Source organism: Helianthus annuus, chromosome 4, assembly GCF_002127325.2.
Source record: "Helianthus annuus cultivar XRQ/B chromosome 4, HanXRQr2.0-SUNRISE, whole genome shotgun sequence".
Classification (NCBI taxonomy): Eukaryota; Viridiplantae; Streptophyta; class Magnoliopsida; order Asterales; family Asteraceae; genus Helianthus; species Helianthus annuus.
In genome coordinates, this window is record NC_035436.2 from 57,199,152 (window position 1) to 57,227,026 (window position 27,875).

General features: G+C 37.5%; 3 protein-coding genes across 4 annotated transcripts; 1 reads left to right on the top strand and 2 right to left on the bottom strand.

Moving 5' to 3' along the window:
* The first annotated feature begins 292 nt into the window (after positions 1–292).
* Positions 293–6,176, top strand: LOC110936477 (uncharacterized membrane protein At4g09580). 2 transcript variants are annotated; one of them, XM_022178873.2, is made up of 5 exons: positions 293–945; positions 3,480–3,750; positions 4,797–4,967; positions 5,732–5,876; positions 6,003–6,162. In XM_022178873.2, exons 1-4 carry the CDS (start codon positions 692–694, stop codon positions 5,861–5,863), a joined length of 828 nt encoding a protein of 275 aa, XP_022034565.1. In that variant the 5' UTR covers positions 293–691; the 3' UTR covers positions 5,864–5,876; positions 6,003–6,162. The 2 variants fall into 2 exon arrangements, with proteins under 2 accessions (XP_022034565.1, XP_022034564.1); XM_022178872.2 differs by having other exon boundaries at positions 5,732–6,176.
* Positions 6,177–7,046: 870 nt separating this feature from the next.
* Positions 7,047–8,438, bottom strand: LOC110936478 (photosystem I reaction center subunit N, chloroplastic). The gene is made up of 3 exons (XM_022178874.2): positions 8,005–8,438; positions 7,334–7,459; positions 7,047–7,242 (listed from the first exon to the last, which is right to left on the bottom strand). Exons 1-3 carry the CDS (start codon positions 8,275–8,277, stop codon positions 7,153–7,155), a joined length of 489 nt encoding a protein of 162 aa, XP_022034566.1. The 5' UTR covers positions 8,278–8,438; the 3' UTR covers positions 7,047–7,152.
* Positions 8,439–14,133: 5,695 nt separating this feature from the next.
* Positions 14,134–16,665, bottom strand: LOC118491499. The gene is made up of 5 exons (XM_035989325.1): positions 16,641–16,665; positions 16,211–16,525; positions 14,898–14,992; positions 14,515–14,821; positions 14,134–14,437 (listed from the first exon to the last, which is right to left on the bottom strand). The coding sequence occupies exons 1-5, from the start codon at positions 16,663–16,665 to the stop codon at positions 14,340–14,342; spliced, it is 840 nt and encodes a 279-aa protein (XP_035845218.1). The 3' UTR covers positions 14,134–14,339.
* Between the last annotated feature and the right edge of the window lie 11,210 nt (positions 16,666–27,875).

Below are 27,875 nucleotides of genomic sequence, written 5' to 3' on the forward strand. Positions count from 1 at the left end.
GAGGGCCACCACAGACCGTGATCACACCCTTTGCAATGATGTGATCACATTGTCACGGGCACCACGATGGTACCTAGTGCCCTAACAACACGTCTAACACTACAATGACGTCTAATACTCTAATATTACAACGACGCATCTAAACCCATTATAACAACACGTCTAACTCCACAACCTTACGTCTAAGTTTCCTAGCCACGAGGAATAAACCCTCACGTTTAAATTAACCAACAACATGCTAAAATTCTCTTCACACGTTACATACAAAATTATCCTCCTAAATCTCAGATCCGGAGAATCACAAATCACAATATTTGAACGTTTCACTATATCATACACATTTTACAAGCCCTAGATTCAAATCCCCAAATCCCCCTTTCTCCTAGGGTTTCGCTAGTTGATTCCATATCCAAAATCCAATTCACCAAATCAATTTAGTCCAAATCAATTCCACTTTTCACCAATCTAGGGTTCCTCAAATCAATGTAACACCCTAATTCATCCAAATCAATCGAATCCAATCCAAGTCAATCCTATTTTCACCTTTAATGGCATCAACATCATCATTATCATCATCTTACAATGAAGATTGAGTGTTCTGGTTACAATTCGCTGTGTTTATCATCAAATTTGGTGTGTTTATTGTGTAATTCGGTTTGGATCTGTTGTGTTGTGGTTGTGGTGGATCGTGATGGCGGCACCGAGGATTCAGGTGGCGGATCACGACAGAGATGTGGAGATGGCGGAGGATTCACCGACTAGTAAGAAGCCGGTAGGTGTTGAATTTGAGCGGAGGTTTCCGTTGACTCGATCGGAGTTTGCGGTGGCGTTCGCTGTGTTTTTTGTGTTTGCTAGTGGTTTGTTTTGTATTTATCAGACAATGCCAGCTGCAGAGTATGGGAACCTTAAGCTGCCTCGGTCGGTTTCCGATCTGCGGATCCTCAAGTACGTATACGGATCTGAATTATTAGGTTTTATAATTATAACTGTTGCTGATCTGATAACTTGAATTATGCTTGTACTACTGTTTTTTGTGGTGGTAGTTATGTGACGTTTACTTTACAAAATATTAGTATAAATATGTTAGGACAGAAGAGCACAATTAGATACAGATCTTGAATGTGAATGTATGATTGAAGTTTAGGTTTTATTCATGTTCATTATGAGATCGATAGAGTAATGATGTGTCGTTGGGCGTCAATGAAATAATCTGGAAACGGATGTGATTACTTGATATAACAGACATTAGTTGGATTACAGAGGATTATAACGTAACAGTGGTGGTAGTGCGGTACTCTGCAAATTGAAGTTTAGGTATTAGATGCCATTCATCTTTAACTTGCTGTGAATGAATTTTATTAGGTTGGTTAAGATGTTTGCATGTTGATGGCCAGGTTGTAAATGAACAACGGTTTTAACTTTTAAAATGTACTGACCACATGTGATGGTACAACCTGCTCAATCAGCAGTAGAAGATCTGACTATGTTTCAAGGTTCCTTTTAGTGAATGCTCTGACTCTGCTCCCTTTCAACAAGGTTCTATTTTGCGCAGTGACCTTTTGAGATATCTGACTGTACACCAAGAACAATATTCCAATGTTCTGTGGCATAATTTGATTAGATTGTTGATTGAATCATAAGCCACATTTAAAGACTAGATTAAGAATATACTTTAGACTAACAAATCTTTGTGCATCTAGGAGTTTTCTTCATCTTTCTGCTTTAACACATTACACACGATTTTTACTAGATGTTAGTGCATTCCAAAACTCTCATTATGGTTTTCTATGTTCTTTTCATCAACTGTAATGGCAACCTCTTGTCATGACTCATGATTATGTTTCTTTTTTGTCTGGTTGATTAGGTAGTTGGCCCTCTTATCTTTTGTATATCTCCATCAGTTTTACGGAGCAGGCTATATCTTGTAGTGTTGTCATTCCCAATAGTAATCCGTTAATTTCTAAATTAGGGTTGCAGTTTAGAAAAGTTGAGGATAATTATACTGCCTCGTCTTACTTTTGTTTTTGTTGCTTGCACATGCTTTTAATATTTAGGAATGGGCCAATCACATGCCAAATACCAAGGTAGTGACAATTTTGTCATGTTTGAAACATCAGTCTAGTATTGAGTAAAATGGTTTCAAAATTGTCTGATCTGTCAACATTAGCAGTATCAGACATGTTTTTCCCATTCATACCAAAGGATTTTTAGAGAATATCTACTTCAACCAACACTATTCATATATTAAATGTAGAAAAAATTGTCTTATGTTACAACATATTACAAGTTAGTTACTTCAACCAACACCAAAATTGTCTTATGTTAGTATGTTACAACCTAAAAATATTATATTCTGTAGAAAAAATGCAAGGGTAGTAACATATTACAAGTTTTCTTTATATTGAAAATCTGGGATAAAGGTGCTTTTGTATATATACATAATGCAGTAAAAAGGTATAGTGATGTCCAACTCCAACCAACACTATTCATATATTAAATAAATCTTACATAGACTAATAAACCTATAGAAGCAATAAGTTATCACTTATCATCATAGTAATATCACTGCAAATACGATATGTATACAGTCATTAGCTATAGCAACATTATTCATACATAAAATAAATGTTTTATAGACAATAAACCTATAAAAAATTAAAAACAATAAGTTATCATCATCCTAGTAGTATTACTGCACATGTGATATGTGTAAGAGAAAGGTACTAACCCGTTGAAATCCTTTCAACATTTTACAAACATGCACTGTGCTGTCAGCTCACCTCCTCTCTGACGTGCAGGGATAGTAGACTTATTTTTTATTACAGTAATACAGTTCTAGTTCTGTAATAGTATAACTTGTGAACGCTTGTCTCATTCGTATTTTGTTTCTAGTTTATCAACTATCATCTCTTACATTTATGCAGATCCCTGCAAATTCATAGTCACCTTAGGGGTCATCAATGAATCATTAAAACAAGAGTAAATTGCCATTTTTGTCCCTGAGGTTTGACCAGTTTTGGGAGTTTCGTCCAAAGGTTTGTTTATCCGCATCTGGATCCAAAAGGTTTGAAATTTTGCCATTTTCATTCGGCTCGTTAACCCCGTCAATTTTTCTCCGTTAAGTCAGTGGTATTTCCGTATATTTGCTAACTTAAAGGGCAATTTGGTCTTTTTCACTTTATGTAAGAAGACCGAATACCCCTGAAAAAGACCGAATTGCCCTTTAAGTTAATAAAAAGACGGAAATAACTCTGACTTAACGGAGAAAAATGGATGGAGTTAACGAGCCGGATGAAATAGTATTTCAAACCTTTTGGATCCAGATGCGGAAAAACAAACATTTGGACGAAAGTTGTAAAACTGGCCAAACCTCAGGGATGAAAATGACATTTTACTCTTAAAACAATAAACATATTAAACATTTCAGCAATATGCAAATGATTGAAAAACATGTTTTTTTTTTTTTTTTTTTTTGGCAGAGAACAGCTTGGAACGTATGCAAGCATTCACCCAACAAAGTTCATGCTGGGCTACTGTTCCACATACATATTCATGCAGACATTTATGATTCCCGGAACCATTTTCATGTCGTTACTTGCTGGAGCCCTTTTTGGTGTTATTAAAGGCATCTTCTTGGTTGTCTTTAATTCCACTGCTGGTGCATCATCTTGCTATTTCCTCTCAAAGCTAATCGGAAGGCCTATTGTCTACTGGCTATGGCCCGCAAAGTTAAAATTGTTTCAAGCAGAGGTATATATAAAAATAACGCTTACAACTTCCACTGAATCACATATGCATCACTTACATAGAGGAGGCAATTTTTTCCATTACTTATTCTTGGGTCAACATGTTGAACAAGTCGAGAGTTGCCCATGTATATATGATACATAAATCCTCTTAAATTATTCTATCGAAACTAGGGCTATAAACGAACCGAACGTTCAGCGAACAGTTCGTGAACCGTTTGGCGGGAAGTTCGGTTATGTTTGTTTATTTATTAAATGAAGAAACACGAACAAGAAATTTTGTTCGACAAGTTAAGTAAACGAGCATGAACAGAGGCTGCATTCGTTTGTTTATGTTTGTGAACGTTCAGTAATGTGTTCGTTTATGTTCATTTGTGTTTGTTCATTCATTGAAAGTTTTATTATGTTATATTATATTTTATTTATTTGTTTTAGTTTTAAAAATTTGAAACCATTGTTATACTATACGTCTCTACCAACATACCTCATTTGATCATTTTAATTTCAATTTGTGTTAAAGCTTGACAATCTTCTTAATATTTGTGTTAGTTATGTGTATGATAAATATGTCAACTATGTTCGGATAGTTATGTTAAGTACTTATTTATTTCTGGTGGATTCTTCGTAATCTTTCTCATAAAAAATGTAGATTTCATTTTAAAATGTATATATAACGTTTGTTTGTGTTTATTTATGTTCATGAACATGTTCATTTCCTTAACGAACCAGCGCGGACAATAAATCTCATTCGGTAAGCGTTCGTGAACCGTTCATGAACATGTCCATTCCTTAATGAACGAACACGAACAAGGCCTTGTTTGTGTTCGACTGTTTGTTCGGTTTGTTTACAGCCCTAATTGAAACAATAAGATTAATTTGAAAAAACCACTGCTGTGATCATATTCAGCACACAACTTTTTTACAGAAATTAAACTTTCTGGACACGATTGTTGCTTGTTAACTCGACCTGTCTAGTACGAAAAAGTAAACATTTTGACCTGCCCACCTCTGCACTTATGCTGTTTGCTAACCTTTCAGTTTTAATGCTAGATAGCAAAGCGTAGAGACAAGTTGCTGAATTACATGCTGTTTTTGAGGATAACACCAACATTGCCGAATCTTTTTATTAATTTGGCATCACCAATTGTGGATGTACCATATCATATATTCTTTTTGGCTACAGTTGTTGGCCTTGTTCCAGCTGCGTATATTACTGTCAGAGTAAGTGATTTCGTTTCAAATTGATGTTCTGTATGCTTTCAAATTTGTTGTCTTGCATTCATCATTCTCATAAAAAAACACTAGTACTTTTTTTTTTTTTCACGGAAATGTCCAACTTTAAAAATACATGAAAAAGGCACCAACCTAATTTTTGTATATATCAAAGTCCCTGAACATGTCTAAAGTGCACATACGTGTGTTTTTTTTTTTTTTAAATAATGACTTGTTAACTCTTAAAAGGGTTCATATCTGATAAATTGATTAAACAATATTGCAAAAACAGTTTATACCATCTTATTTTGATCAATTAAAAGTGTTAACAAGTCATTATTTTCTAAAAGAAGATCAAAAGTATGTGCACTTTAAACAAGTTTCGTGACTTTCGCATACACATATTCGTTTAGCTGCTTTTTTGTGTATTTTTGACAAATTGAGGGAGAGGGACTTTAATATACCAAAATTAGGTTGCGGGACTTTTTTTTTGTGAAAAATAAGAAAGTATGTTGGTTTTCTTTTGTGGTATTATCCCACTGTAGTATTATTTTCGAGACTATATATGCCGCCGATTTCTAATTTTCCAATAAAATTGGCGACCTCTATTGCACCCTTAGGTTCAATCATTTTATAGCATGATAGTAACCCTTTGGTTCAGTCATTTTTGCACCCTTAATTACAAGGAAGGTTTCATGAATACCCAATAATGTTGGCATGTATTGAAGTTTGACTTGTAAATTTTCTTACGAGTCAACCTTTTCCATTTTCAGGCTGGGCTCGCTCTTGGGGATCTGAATTCGGTCAAGGATCTATATGGTTTCAAGACATTATCCGTGCTTTTCCTCATTGGGTTCGTCTCTATACTGCCAACCATCTTGAAGAGGAAACGGATATACGAGTAACTCTTTTTCGAAGGTTGTATTATAGTTTCCATTTTGAATTATATCGGATATAAAGTGTTGATATGATGCTGAGCGGGCGCTCTAATTAGCTAATAAGCAAAAGAATAGTTGAATCCTTTTCATGTTTATATTGAAGCAGAAGAATTTGATAGAATGAGAACTATAGAGGGGGACATGTACTTGTTAGAAGACCTAATCAGGTTTGGACAAATGTATTTCTTTGCAAAGAACTAGTTTTCTAACATTATGGTATTTTTATTTTTGTTTTTATTTAATGACTAATTATAATATAATTACCGAATATGTATTTTAATATTTCTCTCAAAATAACTAATTATAATTGATGTAATTGTACAAGTTTGAAAGTGTTGTTGATTAATCTTCTTATTGAGATATGTGATTTTTTAGTAGTTTAGTGATCATTTTTATTTTGTGATTTTTTAGTGGTTCAGTGATCGTTTTTATTTTGGTCTAATATTTAACTCATTGGATTGTTCACTTTGGGGGTGACAATTTTTATAACATCAAGAAAGTATGTTTTAGGTTATTATATCTAGCACATTTAATAAAAAGGTTATGACTGTGTTTATTTATTTTACAGTTTAATTAAATAGGTCGGTCTACTAACCTATTTATGAAACGTTAAACCTTTTTTACAGCCCATCAACCCGATTATTTTGAAAACATCACAAAAATGATTAAGTTTTGTGTTGATATTTTTGACACAAAAATATGGTTCGACTTGCGGGTTGATTTGTGTTTAGTTTGAACAATTCAATCCGTAACTCGTCAAACTGCCAACCTGACACGATTGACATCATTGGGACTTAGTCGGACAAACATTTTAGGTAGTCTTTAAGAAACCACTCTAGTTGGTATGCATCGTTCCCCCTTTTGGGAGGTGTGGATTTGTCAAGATATTATAATGTCTTATTCTATAATACGGGTTAGTCTTGTTCAGATGGTATTATATGTTATCCTCGTGAACGTCATTGGTTAGTTGGATACATCAATGAGATGGCACTAACATCGCCTTCGGGCGGGTAGAGGTCGGGTTTCCGCGCATCTGGGAGAGCCAAGGGGCTGGCGGCGGTCGAGTAGTCGACCTTGGCCTCAGCGCCTGGTGTCAAGTTGGTTGGCACGTCGTTCCTTTCCGTTCAAAAAAAAAAAAAAAGATTCTAAGTCAAAAGAATAGGAGAATGTGATATAAACATAGGAAATAGTTAAGTTTTCCACACATGATTACAAAGATGGTTTACATAAAAGACTCAAATGACTGACTACATGCATCACCATTTCCAGAAAACATTTGAACCACACTTGAATTTGTCCTTTCCTTTGCACTCCAACTCTAGATCATCTGATATGAATGGCACTTTCTGCATTATACCATTAACACAATAAAGTTAATAATTAAATCAACAATTCCAAGTTAAAAAGAATAAGGATTTAGGTTTGCTTGCTACAAACCTTTGTCTTAGCAAGATCTTGGCAGCCAGTGAAATTGTAGGGGAATGTGCATGTTCCAAATTGAACCGTGTATGCTCTTGCAAAATTTGCTCCACTTGTAGCCAGCCTCTTTTTGTCATTTAGTTCCTGAAAATTAATACATAAAACAAAGTTGATAAGCGTTTAAACGAGAACAGTTAAATAATTAAAACTAAAAAAATAATTGAAAAAACAAAAATAAAATTTTCTATTTTATTTTAATCATGTTACATAATCATTGGCGTAGCTTAGTGGGGGAGGGAGGGGCGGCCGACCCCGAACTTTTCGCTCAGTTGTGGAGAGTACGTAGTTTTTGTATAGAAATTTATGGGTATATACGTTTTTTACCCCGGTTTTATAGGAATTTTTGGGTATATACGTTTTCGACCCCCGGTCGGAAATCTCAAGCTTCGCCACTATACATAATTAAAATTAAATTGAATCTACATATGTCCAAAGCCATTAGTAACCGAATTAACCAGTCCATTTATAACCGAAACTGATTATAAAACTCTAAAAATAAAAATATTGGCGCTATAGGTTCGGTTTTACCTCATAACCGAACAAACCCAACATATGATCTAGATTCTAAAGTTATTCATCTAATCTAAAACATATATACAAAACATGTTGAACAAACAAACAAATCTAACCTTGTTAGCTTTGGACTTCTCAAGATAGTCATCAATGACTCCGGCATTAGCGGAGGAGGTGGCGGTCGCGAAAAGCGCCGCCCCAAGGCACAGCAGAGCCGCTCTTCGGCCCTGCTGCGACTGCTCGTTGGATTCAGATTTCACGGTCTGCTTGGCCTTGATGACCGGCAACTTGTAGCTAACTGAGGAGGGCTTTGAGGTGAATTCTGGTGAAGCAAGACCACCGGAGACTGCATAGTTGCATGCCAATACACTTGAGTTCATGGTGGCCATTTTTGGTGATGTGTGAAATTGTGATAGGAATTTTTTTTATGTGATAGAAATTTTATATACAAAATATATAGGGATTTGTGGGTGTGAATGATCTATGTGAAAATGGTTTGTGGTGGGAGTGTGGATAAGGTGAGATTGCTTCTTTCCTATTGGCACAATTGGGTTCTATGTTGATAGCAATATTTCCATTTTTTGTATTTTATTCAAAGTGTAAAATTCATAAATTGATGTGACAAAAATACAAGTGAAATTGCTTTTGTAAAAGATACGAGTCACATATCTTTGATAAAGTTTGAGCCACTAGACTACTTAAATGTGACATTAAATGTTTAATTAAGAATGAATTATTACGACTTGTTAAATATCACTTAAAATGTAGTGCATGTATCATATAAAAATATGTGATTTAGCAAAGGATACTAATATTTTACTAGTTTACAAACTCGTGTATCCGGGTTGAGTATCAAAAAAATAGTAAATCATAAATTTATATATAATTTTTATCAATGAAATGACTTATTACATAAAAGAGTGAAACAAAATGAAAAGTGATATTTTTTAGCTATCCAAATAAAATTTTATATGATTTCACCTTCCTTTTTTGAGTCACTGTACTCCATCTTATTGTTTACAGCTATAAAACAATAACACTAAAAAAATAATGAAAATGTTGTAAAACAACGGTCTATTAGCAACATGAGAACAAGACTATAGAGATCAAGTAGAAAAAGAGAATATGGAGAATGTGAATTCTTATTCATTGAGTTGTGTAATACCAATTACATAAAACCTCTATTTATAGAGGTTGAACATTAATACAAATGTAATCAATAGATGGTGGTTACATATAAGGTAATCAATAGATGGTGGTTACATATGTGGAGAGTCACCACATTATGGTGCATTCATAACACTCCTCCTTAACTATCCACATGATAAAATATAATAGTTTACTATTCTTTTAATACGCTAGGTGATGCTGTCTTGTTAAAAACCTTGCTAGGAAAACCCAGTGGGATAAAACCATAGCTAAGGAAAAAATAGTGCAGCGCGTATTTTCTCCCCCTGATACTTTTGGATCAGATATGTTGCCTCATTAAAAACCTTACCAAGAAAACCCAATGGGAAAAACTTAGTGAAGGGAAAAAGAGTGCAACATTTGAGATTAGAACTGTAATCTTACCAATACATCTAGTAAGAACGTAATATCAGATGTCGTCTTGTTTGCAAGATATGTCAATGCTCTGATTGCAATTAAGTATGGTACTTCTTGACTAAGTAGTTCAACATCCCTTTCTTGGGGTTGATAAGAATATTTTTTTTCTATGTCAAGCGATCAGACAATTGTTCATGTACTCAACGAATGAGCTTTTTCTATATAACATCTTCTAGATGTAGTCAGATTGATGAGCAAAAAAAGTACATATATACTCGAACTACAGGTCGAGAATAACTACACTTTGTAAAGGTCATTCAAAATTTTCCTCTTTAGTTTGAGAGTTCTCTCTCGGTGATGTTTACATTATCACTATAGAGTGAAATCTTGTTAAATAGATGTAGCTCATTTTATCAAAATTATACCTCTCTTTTCAGAGTATAGTCGACTGTACCACATACGAGTAGTTTCCTTTAAGATTCATATATGGGGTTATTGTTTCATAATACTTTGAGCATTTTTTAGTCCTTCAGGGGGTTTTCATACAGATGTCTTGCAATTATCTCATACATGTATACGGTGATGACATCCATAAGTTGTTTTATCTGAAGTCATTCTGAGATTGCGAGGCCGCTTAAACATCTAAAGATTATCGCATCCACTACAGGGGTATACGTTTCCTCGTAATCAACTGCTGGGATTTGGGAAAAATCTTTATGTTAAAACGCGTGCCTTACATCGCAAAAACTCATTATTTACGTTTCCTTTTATTTAAAGACACCCATTTATAACCTACTGGTTTGACGTCTATGGGTGTTCGAACTGCTGGTTCGAAAACGTTTAGTTTATCGAGCGAATTTAATTGACATTTAAGTCATCTAGCCATTTTGGCTATTTATGTGCGTACACTCTTGCACAGTTTCCATATACGTAATCTTTTTCGTCGATTACATCTATTGCTATAGCATATTCAAATATATCATTTTACACGTGTTTCATTACGGTTCCATATTGTACTTATTTTGTACATAATTCATCGCGATCTCATATTTGTTTGGTACTAGAGTTTCTTTTAGAACTCCATTAGCCTCTTTTGGGGTTTTGACAACAACCTTCTTTAAGGTTTAGTATGCAACCACTTCTGGGGTTCTTTTATGCAACCACTTATGGTGTTTTATGTGCCACCTCTTTTGGGGTTACACCAACTGCGTTACTGTCACACCCCCAAAATTCACCTGCGGATAACACCCGCTTCGGGGGCGTGACTGACCAGGATCCAGCCACCAATTATACTGAATACTTAAGTTGATAACAAAAGTAATACTTACTATTCATAAGCTTAGCAAATATTAAGTTCAGAGTTTAAAGTTTCAAGTTCAAAACAGTAATAAGTAGCGGAAGCATAAGTAAGGTAGTTTAAAACAAAGTTCATGATTCAAAATAAGGTAACACCCAACACAAGGGTGAACAGACACTACACGTCCCCAAGCTGCAAGCTCCTTCGTCACTGGTTACCTGCAAAACATGCAGTAAGGGGTCAACAATAATGCTGAGTGAGTTCACTAGTTGTCCAGTTTTAATTACCAAAAACTTTGTTTCACCGGTTAATTTATCCGTTTATACATGCCCTGGGGAGCTACCCCAAAAGTTAGCGACTAAACTGTTTTTCCAATACCGAACACTAGGTAACCGTTGCGTATCCGCAGGATGCCCCGATGTCAATGTTCTATCATCATTGACGGATTTCTGAGTACATTAGTTCACGACCGTCCCAAACCAGGGCACGGTGTGAGGCTGGTAAACACCTAAATAGCGCTATCAACTAATAACCCGCTCGCCTGAACCCGACGACTAATCGGTATTTGTAGTAGGGACTTGAGTGATAGAGTTTCGTTTAGTGCCGTTAGTTGCAATCCGTATAAACAGTAATTAACCAAAAGGTTTCCCAATACCCGGGAAGGAAAAGTAAGTTTTGTTCCCAATAACTAGGGAAGGTATGTAAATGGTATCCCCTTTTACCAGGGGATAGGGTTGTTAGTCTCGTGTCCCAAACCACCGGGACGCATGCTTTTAAGTTGTGAACTCACCTTGGGTTGCTCGGTAAGTTTAGGTTACTTGTCAATCACGTTGGTCACCACGTCCTAACATGGTTACCGGTATAGGTCAGGTTCGGTGTACAAGCATTCACGTAAAACACATACGGGCACGTATCATGCATACAAGTAAACAGTCATGGGGTTATTGGGCCGGCCTAAACAATTAAGCAGTCAACAGTAACACATAACCCAGTCAACAGATAGCCCATAACACATAATGGCCCAATAACCAAAGTGGACAGCCCAGTCGCAACCAGCTGGTCTCGAGTCGCAACCAGGTGGTTGCGGCTTGTCACGTTATGGTTGCGAGTCGCAACCGTGGTCTCGAGTTGTCACGTGTTGGTTGCGAGTCGCAACCGTCGTAGTCTCGAGTCGTAATCACGTGGTTTCGACTTGTCATGCTTTGGTTGCGAGTCGCAACGGTGTGGTTTCGAGTCGGAATGCTGTGGTTGCGAGTCGTAATCTGTCACTTTCATACACACGTGATGATGCAGGTATGACAGTCCAAATTGTACACATAAAATCAGGCCCAGATTAGGAAACTACCAATAAGGTTTCACTAACACTTTTTCCTAATCTGAATGCTGGTAAAGATAGATCAAACTTTGCCTTTTTAAATCTTCAAACCATCTTCAACTAGTTCATCTTATGTTCATAATTTCTAGGGTTTTTATATTCAACATAACCATACATTTTTATGAACCACAACTTACATATATCAACAAGATCATCATGCAAGAACAAAGAAACATACACTTTATAGCCGAAATCTTATGTTTATCAACATCATTTTGCAAGAAACTTTAAAGCATAGTGTAGTTGGCTATGAACACTTGTAAACTACCATTATCAAGTCATTTTAAACATGTTATCATATATTCACAAACTTTTACAAAACAACCTAATAATCATGCATAAACTACTAACCAAACATTTTCTAGTTCTTATACATATCATTCAAGCAAGAATACAAGGCATCCATTACACATAAATCTATACACAAACTAGGACACTAACCGGGTAGAGAAGAAGGAGCCGTAAACAAGGAAAAGAACCGAGAAGATGGAATGTCCGAGTGATAGTCTTGACCGAGTTTCTTGTCCGGGATCCTTGCTTGAACCGAAAATAGGAAGGGATTGGGGTGTGTTGTTGAGGGTTTCTAGTTGAGAGGAAAATAGGAGAAGTGTGTTGGTGTGTTGTGCAAAAATGAAGGAAATGAAGGAAAGTGGGGGATTATATACCAAGTGTCAACAAGACTAAGGGGGTTTCGGGTTGGGCTTGGGGTTTCGACCCAAACCGGTTACGGCCCAAAGGCCCACTCGAGACCGAGTGGCCCACTCGCAACCGCCCGGTTGCGAGTCATGGTCTCGGGTCGTGGTCTCGACTCTTATATATACATATAATACATACATACATCACGTGTCATGCAAAAATCACGTTTCCATTTAATAATATTTATATACACACAAAATATTACAAGGTGATCGTTCGGAAAAAACCTCGAGTGTCACATTATCCCCAAGTTTTAAGAACTTTCGTCCCGAAAGTTGAAGCAGCCACTGCCAAGCTAGCGTGTTTTAACGGGGTGTCACATCATCCCCCCGTTAGTTTGGAATTTCGTCCCGAAATTCGGTTGTAGCTTCAGTGCTGGGGTTTTCGTTTGGGAATAACTGGGGATACTTGGACTTCATCTGGTCCTCCCGCTCCCAGGTAAACTCTGGGCCGCGTCGCGAGTTCCAACGAACTCGTACAAGGGGTATCTGGCTACGTTTGAGGGTTTTGATCTCTCGATCCATGATCTCAATCGGTTCCTCAGTAAAGTGTAGCTGTTCATCAATCGTCAGTTCCTTAAAAGGAATCACAAGTGTTTCATCCGACAAACACTTCTTCAGGTTAGATACGTGAAAAACGTTGTGCACTGCACTCAGCTCTGCAGGCAGGTTCAATCTATAAGCAACCTTACCGATTTTCTCGGTAATTTCGAATGGTCCAACATACCGTGGATTCAGCTTGCCCCGTTTACCGAAACGGACCACACCCTTCCAGGGTGAGACCTTAAGTAGAACCCGGTCCCCAACCTGGAATTCTAACGGTTTTCTACGCTTGTCAGCGTAGCCTTTCTGACGGTCACGAGCTGCCGCCATGCGTTGCCTGATCTGGGAAATCTTTTCTGTTGTGTCTACCACTAGTTCTGGGCCTGTGAGCTGACTGTCACCTATTTCCGCCCAGCAAAGAGGTGATCGGCATTTACGACCGTACAATGCCTCAAAAGGTGCCGCCTGAATGCTAGTGTGGTAGCTGTTGTTGTAGGAGAATTCCACCAACGGTAGATGCTTCTCCCAGTTCTTGCCAAAATCGATCACACATGCTCTAAGCATGTCTTCCAGGGTTTGGATTAGGGGTGCTTAACAGGTCGGGTTCGCGGGTTGGTGGTTCAACCCGACCCGAACCCGAAAAAAATACATGAACCCGAACACGACCCGAACCCGAAAAATCTGCTAGACATACGAACCCGAACACGACTCGATTTTTCACGTGTTAACCCGAACACGACCCACTTGACCCGAAAATTTAATTTTTTGCTCTAAAATTTGATAACCATAGTTAAAACAAAATCCAACATCATAAATTAATACTTATCACAAAATACATCCTTCAATAAGTTCTTTTGAACCAACAAATCATAGGATGTCAAAAGTTATAAATTACCACAAAATACATTCTCCAAAATACTTAAAAGTACCAAAAAGATGATAAAATTTAAAAAAACAAATAAAGTTGCTTCAACAAAATATAACATGTGCTGGCTTTCAATCTTCATCATCCATTGCATCTTCACCACCATTGTGTTGAGAAATAACATCTTCAATAATAGCATCCATTGCTTCCTTTTCTTTTGTTTGCAAACCTGTAACAAAAAAAATGCACTAATATTCAACATTGAACAATATAGTACAACGAGATAAAAAAAGAAATAACCATTACCTGAATCTCCAAAAAGCCAATCCCGACTACATATCAGTGACTCAACAATTTGTGGGGTTAATGTGCTACGATATTGATCTAGAATTCTTCCACCAATGCTAAAAGAAGCTTCAGAAGCAACAGTTGATACTGGAATAGATAAAACATCTCTTGCCATTCTACACAAATTTGGATAACGATATGCATGTGCTTTCCAAAAATCAAGAACTTGGACATTTTGAGATAAATCAATTCTTTGTTCATCTAAATACATCTCAAGTTCACTCTTTTTCGAAGTTGTATGAATATTATCAAATGTTTCAAACTCCTACAAAATTATAAATAACAATCAAACACTATGCAAGGAAAGTTAGACATAAGCAAAACAAAGAAATGGTGTGTACCTTCCAAACATCCATTGATTGTTGGTTGACTCTTGTTGCATTCTTAGACTTATCCACATCAGAAGCAACAGTAGCTGCTGACCCATGTTCTTTTTCTAAATACTCATCATAAATGCCAAAAAGTGTGCTTTTTACCTTTTTGAACTCAACGGATTCTTCACCATACAGTCTATTATATGCTAACTCTAACATGTGCAATTTATATCGAGGATCAAATATCACAGCCACAGCTAATACAAGATTAAATTCAGCCCAATATTTGTTAAACTTAACAAACATTTGTTCAGCTATTTGTTTCATAAAAGTATCAGAACTTTTACAGGCTTCAACCAACTTTAGCTGAATGCGAAACACATGAGGAAAATACAGATTGGATGTAGTATAATACGATCCTGAAAAGGCTTTAGTTGCATTGTCGAAGATTTCAAGAAAGCAACATATAGTTTCGATTCTTTTCCACTCCTCTAAAGATGGACAACATTTGAAGTTTGAATCACTTAGTTCCAGTTGTCAGAAAGAAAGTTGATAGTACAAAGCACTTGAAAGCATTTTATACGTTGAGTTCCATCTTGTAGGAACATCTTGAAGTAAACCTTTTTTATCATCAAGAGAAATCTGCTCAATAAATTTTCTAAAACTATCTTTTCTTATCTGTGAACCCTTTATATATTTGACACACTCTCTTACTTTGTCCACTGATACATCAATCTTTTTTAAACCCTCTTGCACAATTAGATTCAGTATATGTGCACAACACCTTATGTGAAACAAAGAACCATCATACACTAATGCATCTTTCAACTTTAACTGAGAGCGAAGAATATTAACACAACTATCATTCGCAGATGCATTGTCTAGTGTGAGAGATAACAATTTCTTATCGATACCCCAATAAGCAACCAAAGTATGGATTTTTTCAGCTAAAGAGACTCCATTGTGAGGTGGAGGCATATATGAAAAGTTGAGAATTTTTTTATGCAAAACCCACTCACTATCAATGAAATGTGCTGTCAAACTTATATAACCATCAGTAACTATAGAACTCCAACAATCGGACGTCAAACAGATTCGACCAGGACATGCACTTAATTCGTTTCGAACCTTACTAACTAATGAAGCATGCATTTTCTTTACATCTGTTCTAGCAGTGTGCCTACTAAAAAAACTAACCTTCGGTTCCAAATACTTTAACAGATCTCTAATTCCTTCGTATTCCACAAAACTAAACGGTAAATCATGTCTAATAAGAGCCTGAACTAGCAACTCTCTAAACTTTTCTTGACTAAATTGAGGATTTCTAGAAAGAAGCGAACCTTGATTAGAGGATAGAAGAAACTGACCAATGTCTTTAGTTGTAATTTTCACACAGCTTTGTATGTGTCGATTTAGATTGCCCGTGCCATTCTTGCTATCAGCACTATACTTGTTTCCACACTTTTTGCATTTACACATTAACTCCTCTCCCGGTTTTGTATCTAAGATTTCAAAATAGTTCCATACCTTTGAAATCAACTTTCTCTTTTTCCCCCTAACTTTGGATGCAACATTAGAATTCAAAGATTCAGTATCTTCATCATCATCATCGTTGACAATAACTGGTTCATTGTTACGATTATCAATCACCGAATCTACAAAAAGTGTATCCGAAACAAACCATATCAGTATAATTATATCCCATATCTAATATCTTGAACTAAAAATAAGCAACATTACAACTGAAACTAAACAAATGTTTATATATACCTTGCTTTTTTGAGTTTTTCTTCATTGTCGAAGATTATAACCTGCAGGCTGCAACAAAAAAAAAAGCATATATCAGACGGTCAGACCTGAGAGAACTCTGCCATAAACAGATAGGGCTTAAATTGACTGTAAGTGCAGTGAACTCGATTGGAATCCTATCGATTGGAATAGAATCAAATAATCAAACAGATAAAACTCTGATTGATTGGAATCCTATCGATTGGAATAGAATCAAAAAAAGCATATATCAGACGTGATCGATTGGAATAGAATCAAATAATCAATAGATAAAACTCCGATTAATCGGAAAAGATAGAGATTATAAGATTATAACCTGGATTGGGAACTCAAATCGGACCTCAACGATTATAACTTTCTGTATTCGATTTCGCGAAGTGCCAGACAAAGCAGAAACAGCAGTATCAATATGTATTGGACTTCTGGTGAAGGGTTTAAACGATTTAAGAACAGCGATTGGCGGCTGACGGATCGTTTCATCTTCGAATCTTCGATCTTGGAACTACAGTCTTGGAACGAAGCAAATCTATGGCCGCCCACCGCCCTAAATGACCAATCAATATATGCGTGTGCTGTGTATACAATAAATTTTTAATTAAAAACAAACCCTCAACTATTTATATTGGCAGAACCAACCCTACACTTTTACATATATATAATAAACGGGTTAACCCGAAAACCCGACGGGTTTGACCCGAACCTGACCTGTTTAGCTAATCGGGTTCGCGGGTTCAACCTGAAACTGACCCGAACCCGTTTAGGGTAAACCCAAACCCAAAAAAGTCGTGTTAGGTTCGTGTCGGGTTTTCGTGTCGTGTCGAAAATTCACGCCCCTAGTTTGGATGGTGCGTTCAGACTGCCCATCCGTTTGCGGGTGATAAGCGGTGCTCATGTCCAAATGTGAGCCAAAGGATTTGTGCATAGCTTGCCACAACTCGGAAGTAAAACGAGCGTCTCGGTCGGAAATAATAGAAGTTGGCACCCCGTGCCTGGAGACTACTTCCTTCAAATAGATTTCTGCTAAGGTAGAAAACTTGTCTGTTTCCTTAATGGCCAGAAAGTGTGCAGACTTAGTCAATCGATCTACTATCACCCAAATAGTGTCATTCCCGCGTTGGGATCTAGGTAGCCCTGTGACAAAATCCATGGAAATCTGTTCCCATTTCCATTTCGGGATTTCGGGTTGCTGTAGTAGGCCTGCTGGTTTCTGATACTCGATCTTGACTCTTGCGCAGGTCAAACATTTGCCAACGTAGGCTGCTATGTGGGCTTTCATGCCAGGCCACCAGTAAGTGGTCCTTAAGTCGTGGTACATCTTATCTGCACCAGGATGTACTGAATAACGGGACTTATGGGCTTCGTCCATCACAAGCTCTCGTAGATCTCCGTATAGTGGGACCCAAATGCGCCCTGCCACATAGTAGGCGCCGTCTTCTTTCTGTTCTAGCTGCTGCCTCGATCCTCGCAGGGACTCAGCCCTGATGTTTTCCGGTTTCAGAGCTTCAATCTGAGCATTTCGAATCTGGGTAGGGAGACTAGACTGGATGGTAAGTTGTAATGCTCGTACGCGCTTTGGTATAGTGTCTTTTCGGCTGAGGGCGTCTGCCACAACATTGGCCTTGCCTGGATGATACTTGATGGCGCATTCATAATCATTCAGAAGTTCGACCCATCGGCGTTGTCGCATGTTTAATTCCTTTTGCTTGAAAATATGCTCGAGACTCCTGTGATCGGTGTAAATGGTGCACTTGGTACCGTACAGGTAATGTCTCCATATCTTAAGCGCAAATATCACTGCTCCCAGTTCCAAGTCGTGTGTTGTGTAGTTCCTTTCATGTGTCTTAAGTTGTCGAGAGGCGTAAGCAATAACTTTCTCGCGTTGCATTAACACGCAACCGAGCCCATGAATAGACGCATCGCAGTAAACCACAAAGTCGTCCGTTCCTTCAGGTAACGAGAGAATAGGAGCACTACAGAGGTTATCCTTAAGTTTCTGAAAAGCAGATTCCTGCGCTTCATTCCACTTGTAGGTGACGCCTTTCTGAGTGAGTGTAGTGAGGGGTTGAGCGATCTTTGAGAATCCCTGAATGAATCTGCGGTAGTAACCTGCCAATCCCAAGAATTGGCGAACTTCAGTCGGAGTCTTAGGGGTAGGCCAATTCTTTATAGAGTCGATCTTAGCTGGGTCGACGTGGATTCCATCCTTGTTAACCACGTGCCCAAGGAAATGGACTTCTCGAAGCCAGAAGTCGCATTTCGAGAACTTGGCATACAGTTGCTCATTGCGAAGGAGTTCGAGGATAAGGCGTAGGTGCTGTTCATGCTCTTCCTGACTTTTCGAGTAGATCAAGATGTCGTCTATAAACACGATCACAAATTTGTCGAGGTAGGGTTTGCATACTCGGTTCATAAGATCCATGAATACTGCAGGCGCGTTGGTCATTCCAAAGGGCATAACGAGGAATTCATAATGACCATAACGAGTTCTGAATGCAGTTTTGGAGATGTCTTCATTACGGACCCTTAACTGATGATAGCCTGATCGCAGGTCAATCTTAGAGTAGTAGCTCGATCCTTGCAATTGATCGAATAGGTCATCGATTCGCGGGAGAGGGTAACGATTCTTGATGGTAACCTTGTTCAACTCACGGTAGTCTATGCACATTCGGAACGTGCCATCCTTCTTCTTAACAAAGAGTACCGGTGCTCCCCAGGGTGATGAACTAGGACGGATAAATCCTTTATCCAAAAGTTCTTGTAGTTGCGTCGAGAGTTCCTTCAATTCCGCGGGGGCTAGACGGTAAGGCGCACGAGCTATAGGCGCTGCTCCGGGAGCTAGCTCGATTTGGAATTCGACCTGACGATGAGGAGGGAGTCCAGGTAATTCCTCAGGAAATACCTCGGGGTAGTCACGCACTACTGGAAAATCTTCAATCCTCTTCTCCTTTTCCTGCGTGTTGGTAACAAGTGCTAAGATAGCGGTGTGCCCCTTTCGTAGACACTTCTGGGCTTTCAAGAAAGAAATAACGCCGGAGATTTCTCCACCTTTGCCACCTTGTACAATGAGGGGTTTGCCAGAACGGCGAGGAATACGAACTGCTTTCTCTTGACAGAGGATCTCAGCGCGATGCTTGGATAACCAATCCATACCAATAACGACGTCGAAGCTTCCAAGAGTAACAGGGAAAAGGTCGATACTAAATGTCTGACCAGACAACCCTAGTTTGCAGCCTTTGACAACATGTGAGGCCTCGATGTTTCTACCATTAGCTAACTCGACGATGTGAGGAGAACTTAGTAACGAAAGCGGACGCTTAAGCTTCTTACTAATACGTAGGGACACATAACTAGCATCGGCACCGGAATCAAATAACACAGAAACATAACGATCATCGAGTAGGAACTTACCCGTCACAACATTGGGGTCATTCCTTGCTTCACCAGCTCCAATCACGAATGCCCTTCCTCTAGCACCATTCCCAGCATTGTTGTTCTGATTGTTGTTCCCAGCTCCCTGATTATTGTTGCGATTCTGATTCAGTTCAGGGCAATCCCTCTTAAAGTGCCCCTCAGCTCCACACTTAAAACATGCCCGGTTGTTTCCCTGCTGCTGTTGCTGTTGGGGTTGTTGCTGATTCTGTCTAGCTGGGAACTGACTTCGACAATCCTTGGCGTCGTGCCCCATCTTGTGGCATCGCTGACACTGGCCCTTGTTACATGCCCCATTGTGGTGCTTGTTACACTTGTTGCACTTAGGGTAGCTTCCCCGGTAGCCACCCTGTTGCTGGGTGCCTTTGTTGTTTTCAGTTTTCCTTTGTTGTGCTGGGGCCTGAGTGGGGTTAGCATCCTTGCTTTGACTTCCTTCCCACTTACGCTTGCTGTCACTAGAAGTTCCGACAGTAGCACTGATCCTTTTGGGCAACCTGCCCTCTTCCACGGCCTGATCAGTAAGTTTGTGAGCAAGTCGAACGATCGGCTGAATGGTAGTGTGGTTGGCTGAAGTTACGTGGCTTCGAATCTCTGGAGCCAAACCTTTGATATACAGTTCGATCCTTCGGTACATTGGTCGAGACATGTTCGGGCAGAGAGCAGCATAGTCATTAGACAGCTTGGTGTAAGTTTCAATTTCCGACCCAACCATCTTGAGCTCATAGTACTCATTCTCAAGCTTGTGGATGTCATCCCGGTGACAGTATTCATCCTTAATCATATCCTTGAAATCCTCCCATGCCGTAGCATTTGCAGTTTCCAATCCAAACATCTGAATTTGCGCCTTCCACCAAGAAAGCGCGCTCCCTTCAAGCGTAGCAGTAGCAAATTTCACCCAATTTGCAGGGGGACACTCGCAAACAGCAAAAACAGCTTCAATCTTCTCAATCCAATGCAGAAGACCTATGGCACCCTCAGTGCCGTTGAAAGGGAGAGGCTTGCAATCCATGAAAGTTTTGAAAGTACACACGGGTGGTTGCGCAGGTGCATGCTGACCTGTTCGTGAGAAGCGAAGTGTATAGGTTTAGAGGCGAAAAGTCGATGTGGCGGTAGGATCTATACATCCTAAAACAACGAGCTTACCTATAGGGTGAGCTGCAAAAGCCGCAGCCACTGTGTTGAGCAGGTTAGTGAACTGAGCCTGCGTCATGTTAATGTTTCCTCTTCCGCGTCCACTCATTGTCTTCATAACCAGAAAACACAGTATGAGTGTGATGTCGTAGTGTAGCGAGAATGAGATAGAAGAGAGAGGTGTATCTATCTAGTTTAGGCACACTAGTACGTATATCATAACAGGAAACATAAAGCAAACAAGTAAACACTGGTCCGAGCTATGAGGTCAAAAGTGTTGAGCTTTGCACTTGGAGTGTAGTGTCGTCGCGAGTCACGGGTTATAGTCTGGTTTTCTCCAAAAAGATTTTCCCCTTTTTAAAACCAAGTTCACTATAACCAATGGCTCTGATACCAATCTGTCACACCCCCAAAATCCACCTGCGGATAACACCCGCTTCGGGGGCGTGACTGACCAGGATCCAGCCACCAATTATACTGAATACTTAAGTTGATAACAAAAGTAATACTTACTATTCATAAGCTTAGCAAATATTAAGTTCAGAGTTTAAAGTTTCAAGTTCAAAACAGTAATAAGTAGCGGAAGCATAAGTAAGGTAGTTTAAAACAAAGTTCATGATTCAAAATAAGGTAACACCCAACACAAGGGTGAACAGACACTACACGTCCCCAAGCTGCAAGCTCCTTCGTCACTGGTTACCTGCAAAACATGCAGTAAGGGGTCAACAATAATGCTGAGTGAGTTCACTAGTTGTCCAGTTTTAATTACCAAAAACTTTGTTTCACCGGTTAATTTATCCGTTTATACATGCCCTGGGGAGCTACCCCAAAAGTTAGCGACTAAACTGTTTTTCCAATACCGAACACTAGGTAACCGTTGCGTATCCGCAGGATGCCCCGATGTCAATGTTCTATCATCATTGACGGATTTCTGAGTACATTAGTTCACGACCGTCCCAAACCAGGGCACGGTGTGAGGCTGGTAAACACCTAAATAGCGCTATCAACTAATAACCCGCTCGCCTGAACCCGGCGACTAATCGGTATTTGTAGTAGGGACTTGAGTGATAGAGTTTCGTTTAGTGCCGTTAGTTGCAATCCGTATAAACAGTAATTAACCAAAAGGTTTCCCAATACCCGGGAAGGAAAAGTAAGTTTTGTTCCCAATAACTAGGGAAGGTATGTAAATGGTATCCCCTTTTACCAGGGGATAAGGTTGTTAGTCTCGTGTCCCAAACCACCGGGACGCATGCTTTTAAGTTGTGAACTCACCTTGGGTTGCTCGGTAAGTTTAGGTTACTTGTCAATCACGTTGGTCACCACGTCCTAACATGGTTACCGGTATAGGTCAGGTTCGGTGTACAAGCATTCACGTAAAACACATACGGGCACGTATCATGCATACAAGTAAACAGTCATGGGGTTATTGGGCCGGCCTAAACAATTAAGCAGTCAACAGTAACACATAACCCAGTCAACAGATAGCCCATAACACATAATGGCCCAATAACCAAAGTGGACAGCCCAGTCGCAACCAGCTGGTCTCGAGTCGCAACCAGGTGGTTGCGGCTTGTCACGTTATGGTTGCGAGTCGCAACCGTGGTCTCGAGTTGTCACGTGTTGGTTGCGAGTCGCAACCGTCGTAGTCTCGAGTCGTAATCACGTGGTTTCGACTTGTCATGCTTTGGTTGCGAGTCGCAACGGTGTGGTTTCGAGTCGGAATGCTGTGGTTGCGAGTCGTAATCTGTCACTTTCATACACACGTGATGATGCAGGTATGACAGTCCAAATTGTACACATAAAATCAGGCCCAGATTAGGAAACTACCAATAAGGTTTCACTAACACTTTTTCCTAATCTGAATGCTGGTAAAGATAGATCAAACTTTGCCTTTTTAAATCTTCAAACCATCTTCAACTAGTTCATCTTATGTTCATAATTTCTAGGGTTTTTATATTCAACATAACCATACATTTTTATGAACCACAACTTACATATATCAACAAGATCATCATGCAAGAACAAAGAAACATACACTTTATAGCCGAAATCTTATGTTTATCAACATCATTTTGCAAGAAACTTTAAAGCATAGTGTAGTTGGCTATGAACACTTGTAAACTACCATTATCAAGTCATTTTAAACATGTTATCATATATTCACAAACTTTTACAAAACAACCTAATAATCATGCATAAACTACTAACCAAACATTTTCTAGTTCTTATACATATCATTCAAGCAAGAATACAAGGCATCCATTACACATAAATCTATACACAAACTAGGACACTAACCGGGTAGAGAAGAAGGAGCCGTAAACAAGGAAAAGAACCGAGAAGATGGAATGTCCGAGTGATAGTCTTGACCGAGTTTCTTGTCCGGGATCCTTGCTTGAACCGAAAATAGGAAGGGATTGGGGTGTGTTGTTGAGGGTTTCTAGTTGAGAGGAAAATAGGAGAAGTGTGTTGGTGTGTTGTGCAAAAATGAAGGAAATGAAGGAAAGTGGGGGATTATATACCAAGTGTCAACAAGACTAAGGGGGTTTCGGGTTGGGCTTGGGGTTTCGACCCAAACCGGTTACGGCCCAAAGGCCCACTCGAGACCGAGTGGCCCACTCGCAACCGCCCGGTTGCGAGTCATGGTCTCGGGTCGTGGTCTCGACTCTTATATATACATATAATACATACATACATCACGTGTCATGCAAAAATCACGTTTCCATTTAATAATATTTATATACACACAAAATATTACAAGGTGATCGTTCGGAAAAAACCTCGAGTGTCACAGTTACTTTGCTCTTTTTGTGTTTGTGGGTTTTATCTTTTTGGAACCGATTTATCTCTCACAATTTATTAATATGATAATCATTTTGTGAGTACTTCCATTCGAGCAAATAAGTTTAAGCTGGTATATGTGACTTTGTCACCTTATTTGTGTTAGTGAATGCATCTTCTATTTCATTTGTTATTATTTGCAAATACACGCTCTTTCTTTTGGACTTCATATTTCCATTGACCACTTCAGGGGTCGATATATAATATGATGCATTTTTTTTATGTTACCAGTCTTTCATTTTCTTGTCTCCCCCTAAGACTGGGAATACGATGTACATATCCCATTTTATATGTTATGGTGGTGCTATTGGTACATAGGCTGCACAACAAAATATATATAAAAAAATGGAAACTTGGTTCTCTTCAGGAGACCAGTTGTAATGGGGAGTATTTGTGATAAGCAGTTGGTTTTGAATTGATATAATTAATCGACGAATTCCGTCTTGACTAAGTATGCCTCTCACTATATTTCACATTGTGCCCAAAAATGGTCCCTACAATTGGGTTGTCAAAGAACAGTGTTAAACCATGTAAAAAAAACAACGTTCCATAGTGTTGGGCATATGCTACATACGGGTAGCTAAAACTCACATGTAACCATGTATGAATGCCACAATCCACACAACTGTACATTTCAATGTTCCCATATAAGAGGGATTGTTTGTAGAAGTTTATTGTTTGGAAGGGCATAAAAATTTATTTGCCACAAAAAAAAAAAAAAACTAACTAGACATATGATAATATTATGAATTAATATTTATTTATTGTGTGATTATCCATTTATGTTTATCATTATATCATGACTCATCATGTACCTAACTCCCATCTCTTCATGTACTTAACTCTCATCTTGTAAGCCTATAAATAGAGGCATATGTGATCCATACTTTACATCAATAAGAATAAGTTTCTTACATTCTCCATTTCCTCTTTGTCTCCATAATCTCTATAATCCTACTTCATATGTTTATACTTTATACATTGTTGCTATTAGGTCGTTGTTTCACAACACGTTATCAGCACGACGCAACATGTCCCCTATGGCGTTGTAGCCCTTGGTCTCACCCTCGTTCGACAGCCTCCATATAAAACGTCATCGTTAATGAACCACTGATGGTGAAGGCCTCACGAGAAGTTATGAGTCTCTTTACTAAACCAGGTAAAAAAAATATTCCTATAAACTTTTTGAATCATATGTTACTATATAGTTGTTTATTTTGTTAAAATAATTTCAACTGAAGTAAGCCAAATATTTAATATATGTGTTCGTATTGTTTTAGTGAGTTGTGTTTTGTTTTGTTTAAATAATATTTCATTGTGTTTCATTTGTGTAAGAATTATTTTATTATGTGTTTGTAAATCTGTTTATTGTTTTTGCTTTAATAAATCTACTACTATTTCTTTATACTAACATTTGTTTGTTGTAAACTCACTTTTAAGTTGGTACTTGTTTAAAACAAACTGTTAGTTGTGCATAGGTATGTATTGCTGCTCTAGGTTGTATTAACTAAATGTTTATACAATTTGTTTTTAGATTGAATTGTTTTTAGAATACTGTATGAGCTTAATATTGATATCTTATTGTTTCTTCATCCATCAAATTAGCAATAAACTTTGAAGTCTAAGTTCATCTGTTCATTTAGTCAAAAAAAAAAAAAAATCATGTAGTTAATAATGTTACTGTAAATATTGTCTTTTACCATGTCCTGCATATAATACAATATGGTTATTTAGGTATGCTATATTCCTGAAAGAATAACAAAAGGTTTAGGTCGATGTACATCTTTTAGATCATAGATTTTTTGATATCACAAGTTTGATAACATATTTAAATAAGACCAATTTTGCATGATAGTGATATGTAATATTATATTGTTATTAATTGAAAGTAATTTTATTGAAATTTGTATCGATCAACTATATTTATAAATAAATTCAATATTGACTGTTGAGTTTATTTTTTAATCTTTTTCCTAATAATATGGTTTTGTTGAAAAATAAGTTTATGGTATTGATTGATATTAAATGTATATTCAAATACTATTAACATGGAAGGTAACTGTCATGTTATAAGGATATGTATTTGGTTAAATACTTACATGTAAATAAAGTTTATGGTTAAACTAAAGTAGAGGGATTCATTCAAATATAAATGAGTAGATTTGAGAATATTATTTGTTATAATGTTGGGGTTATATAATTTTTGGTATATATGTTCCTTATATGATATTATAATCTCCAATTTAAAAAAAAATGATGCAAGGCTTGGTTAGCTATGTTGAATTGTGATAAATATAATATTGGCAAAAGTGAATGAAATATAGTTATTCTTTGGAGCTTTACACATATGCTACATTTTACATAATTCAGACATGTATTAGAATTTGTAAACTACTTGATTATTGTTGTGTTTGTTCTATAATTTATTAAAATAGTTATATGCATGTCAAAAATGAACTTAATGTGTACAAATTGGAGATGTAATTATATGCAAGTGATATAAGTTGTGTTATATGTAGAGAGAATGATGTCTAATGGTATTTTATTGGATAAACATATTATTGCAATTATGGACATTATAATAAATAAGACTTGTTTTATATGATGATATGTTATAGCATTAAGAATCACCCAATTTAACCTTGTAGTATACATCTTCTATATGCTATAGATTCTTTGTACGAAGAGATTATTGGATAAAGCAAATGAAACCAAAATTTGTGGTGTATTATCACTTTCTTGAAATAGTATAAATGTGTATATATTAAACTTGAAGTGTTATACTCCTTGGATCTCATTATCAGTTTGAAAAAAAGGTTATAAAATTTTGAACCGATAAATCTTAAATGACTCGATCATGTTGTTGTTTCCTCATTTTATATCGTGTGAAGATATATATTTTATAAGGAAAATTTGGATAAAATTGTTTTTCCATTTGTCACATGTGAGATATGCTTATAAAGTAGCAATATAATAGAAAGAGTATGAAAGGTTTGAAGTGATTTCATACCCATGTGGCTGAACAAATAATGATTATCCATGAACGTTTTCGGATTCTACCCCATTGCTTAAAGTGAATACGATGATGATTAGTGTAAAGGTCACAATCACAACTAAGAAAATTGTAATGATGTCACCATGATAGTTGTTTGGTTATAATCCATTCCTTAAACTGAATGTGATGATATAATAATTCGTGTTCCTTAAACTGAATGTGATGATATAATAATTCGTGTAAAGTTCGTAATCATGGTAATTGAGGAAATTGTTATGATGCTCATGTAATGAGATCAACCATGTTAATAATGTGATGACTATACAATGATCGTTATAAAGGTCGTAAGATTTAAGATTGATAAATCTTCTATGACTCAAATACTTCTCAATTGATGGTAAGCAAAAAGAACATTATTTACAAGGAAAAATCGATTAAATTCTTTTCATTTGTCACACATGAGATATATGCTCCTAAAGTAGCAATATCATTATAAGAGCTATGAAAAAATGTTAGGACCGGTTTGACTCCGAAACGATTGCGTAATCGAACGTGTGACGTGCGGAATCCGTACACGAACGTGACCGAACACACGTGATGTAATATAAACTGTGATTCTATTAATTAGATCTGAAAACGTACAAAACCTGAATCACGATGTCACTTTCTCTCTCTAGTTTCTCTCTCTACAACTTGTAAGCTCCTAATGACAATTGTGACAAAAGTTCTAAATGAGAACCCTAAAGGTTCTATTTATAGGCCAAGGAGTTTAATGAGGAATCTCATTAATTACAATTATGCCACCTTGCCTTTTTCACTAA